The sequence below is a fragment of the Tribolium madens genome, unplaced genomic scaffold (genome assembly GCF_015345945.1).
Source record: "Tribolium madens isolate multiple individuals breed KSU strain unplaced genomic scaffold, Tmad_KSU_1.1 Scaffold_11;HRSCAF=98;Tcas5.2_LG3b, whole genome shotgun sequence".
Lineage (NCBI taxonomy): Eukaryota > Metazoa > Arthropoda > Insecta > Coleoptera > Tenebrionidae > Tribolium > Tribolium madens.
In genome coordinates, this window is record NW_025400975.1 from 8,162,462 (window position 1) to 8,165,859 (window position 3,398).

The following is a 3,398-nucleotide window of genomic DNA, read 5'->3' on the forward strand; positions in this document are numbered from 1 at the left end:
ATGCCAATGTCTATTAGTCACTCGAAAATACACAACACACAAAACAAAAATTCACCATTTATTCTAGAAAAAATTTAATTGGTACAATATTTAGTTTTGTTGTCTTCTTGCCGATGTTTCTTTAATACGCAAAAAGTGTAAAGTAAATATTCACTCATCTTTTAACAAATCATTCCTTAAATTTAAATCAATATAAATTTTATAAGGCTAAAGCCATCAAAAAGTTATGATTTTTTTTTTCACAATTTTATCAACAACGTTTCAATATAGTTGAATTTTCACTTGAAATCTTTCAGTGGTAAGGGCAGCGGCCTTGGTAGCTTGACCAACGTGAGTGCTAATTTCAAATTGGTGCGAAAGAAAACAGTATACGTAGCGTAAATCTAATGCCAATGTCTATTAGTCACTCGAAAATACACAACACAGAACAAAAATTAACCATTTATTCTAGAAAAATTTAAATTGGTACAATACTTAGTCTTGTTCTCTTCTTGCCGATGTTTCTTTAATACGCAAAAAGTCTAAAGTAAATTAGCACTCATCTTAACGCTTCATTCCTTAAATTTCAATCAATATAAGTTTTATAAGGCTAAAGCCATCAAAAAATTATAATTTTTTTTCACAATTTTATCAACAACGTTTCACTATAGTTGAATTTTTACTTGAAATCTTTCAGTGGTAAGGGCAGCGGCCTTAGTAGCTTGACCAACCTGAGTACTAATTTCAAACGTGCTGACGTGGCGAAAGAAAACAGTATACGTAGCGTAAATCTAATACCAATGTCTATTAGTCACTCGAAAATACGCAACACACAACTGAAGTTTCACAATAGTTGAATTTTCACTTGAAATCTTTCAGTGGTAAGGGCAGCGGCCTTGGCAGCTTAGCGAGCAGCCAAAGCGTGTCCTTCCGCCAAGGAACCAACGTCGAGTTCGGTTCAAACGCATTCAACGCCAACGGCGGGGGCGCTGAGCCCCCTCTTGATGTAGCCTACAGCCTGGACCCCATCAGTAACAAAAACCGCGATTTCCATAATCCCATGTACGACGCCGTCCAAAACAACGCCGACACTGTCGGAAACGGTAGCGGAGGTGAGACCGCCCCCCAAATGGGGGCTAAAAACTAATTGATTTTTCTTGCAGCCTTGTACGAAGTCCCAGTGGATGTAAAATCAAAGGGAGAGACTTTCACTGAGCCCCCGAGTGCGGTGATTGCCCCCTCGAGTGTCACACATCGATCGTCGCCCCAGGTGCAAGTGAGGCACCGCGAGTTGGATCCTGCCGCCGCCGACACGGGGAAAGACACCCAAAAACTAGTAGAAGAAGACTGCTGATATAGGAGTAAATGTTCGTTTCATTGGTTAGTGTTAATTAAGAGGTAGTGAAATTCCAACAACTTTTCAATACCAAAAATCGAAGAAAAAGAAATATTTTTATACAAGGTGTCGGTTTTATTGAGATTAAATTGGCCTAACTCACAAAAAACAACAACAAAGTGCCATTGACACCTAATTAACAACGGGTTGTGCCAATTTAGCTTTCTTCCGAAATTATGCAATTATTAGATCTTCCATTTTATAATTCTGTAAATATAGATCATAATATGAATTATCTTGTGAGTGATCCAATTTTACACTAACATTCACATTCCAGTATTTGCAATTGATTTAGTATTAAAGGTAGCAAGTTGTACAGTGTGGTTATAAATGATTGTCATCTAGCCAACTTTGGAATTTTTTGTAATTTCCAATAATAATTGATAATAATGTATACTTTGGATTAAAACAAGTTAATAATTTTTTATTTTACATGGAAAATTGCAGCTGGCTAGATGAAAATCATTTATAATCACATTGTATATTCCTTCAGTTGGTTTTATTTATGACACCGTCCACGCTTGGGTAATGTTGATGTAATAACACATTTGTTTAAAATTCATTTTAAATTTTATTGAATTGTTATTTAATTCATATAATTTTATATAAAAAATTTTATGTTACGTTTTTAGAGATGTCTATTGTGAACATTATTAAATCCTTCACTTATCCACACTTTTTTAACCTTGAGAGTAACCTCATCCAGTCATTACGTCAATAAGAAGAGAGTACTTATTTCAAATTTAATAATTTTCACAATAAGTGCTCGGTTCCAATCGTGTATCTGTACATATTAACTATTGATAGTTTTGGGAGCAAAGATGTATGTTTTACAGTAAATAATAAAAGGTTGTTTATAATCCACTGTCTTTACTTTCAATCCCTAACACCAGCGACTACGACTATTTTTTGGAGCCCCACATTTTTTGGTTCAATTTTTTGTGGTAACTTGCAATTTTTTGAAATTTCATTTTTCAATAAATTTAAGTTTCAAACGATCAATTGTTTGCTTAATTTTTTGTTAATAAATATGTAGTTCAATTTTTTTTGTAGCCACAGTTTTTGTGATAATCTACAGTTTTTCTGCTTAATTTTTTGTCCTAACGAGAGATTTTATTTTTCAATTTTCTATACCAAAATTTCAAACATCAGAAAAAACTGCCATATCAAAACTGCGATTTTTGGCCAATTTTTTGTTAATACGAGTAGTTTTTTGTTCAATTTTTTGTGGTCACCTGGAATTTTTTGTCCTACTAGACTTTTAATTTCAAATATCAGGAAAATTACAATATTCAAACGAACAATTTTTTGCCCAATTTTTCTTTTAGAACGAATAGTTTTTTGTTCAAATTTTTTGTAGCCAAAGAAGTTTTTTGTCCAATTTTTTGTGATCATCTGCAGTTTTTTGATTAATTTTTTGTCCTAACGAGAGATTTTATTCTTCAATTTTCTGGACCAAAGTCAAATTTTCTGAATTTTCTGATGTCTGACATCAGAAAAACTGCAATATTCAAACGAGCGATTTTTTGCTCAATTTTTTGTTAATACGAGTACTTTTTCGTTTAATTTGTGATCACATCTCATTTTTTGTTTAATTTTTTGTCCTATCAGAGATTTTATTTTGCAATAAATTTCTTGACTTTGAATTTCAAATATCAGGAAAATTACAATATTCAACCTAGCGATTTTTTGCTCATTTTTTGTTAGGACTAGTAGTTTTTGTTAATTTTTTTGTAGCCACTGATGTTTCTTGTTCACTTTTTTGTGATCATCTACAGTTTTTTGCTTAATTTTTTGTCCTAACGAAAGATTTTATTTTTTAATTTTCTAGATCAAAGTTAAAATTTCAAACATCAGAAAAACTGCAATATTCAGACGAGCGATTTTTTGCTGAATTTTTTGTTAGTACGAATAGTTTTTTGTTCAACTTTTTGTGATCACCTGGAATTTTTTGCTTAATTTTTTGTCCTACCAGCGATTTTATTTTGCAATAAATTTCTAGACTTAGAATTTCAAATATCAG

At 32.2% G+C, this 3,398-nt stretch overlaps 1 protein-coding gene across 1 annotated transcript in view; it reads left to right on the plus strand.

The window, feature by feature from the left end:
• The window catches only part of LOC123005118 (low-density lipoprotein receptor-related protein 2), a 110,032-nt gene extending 107,797 nt beyond the window's left edge, over positions 1-2,235 (plus strand). Inside the window, exons 27-28 of the mRNA XM_044398740.1 lie at positions 859-1,091; positions 1,143-2,235. Coding sequence (XP_044254675.1) covers positions 859-1,091; positions 1,143-1,333 — 424 coding nt within the window. The 3' untranslated portion in view covers positions 1,334-2,235. The remainder of the gene's footprint in view (positions 1-858; positions 1,092-1,142) is intronic.
• The last annotated feature ends 1,163 nt before the right edge of the window (positions 2,236-3,398 follow it).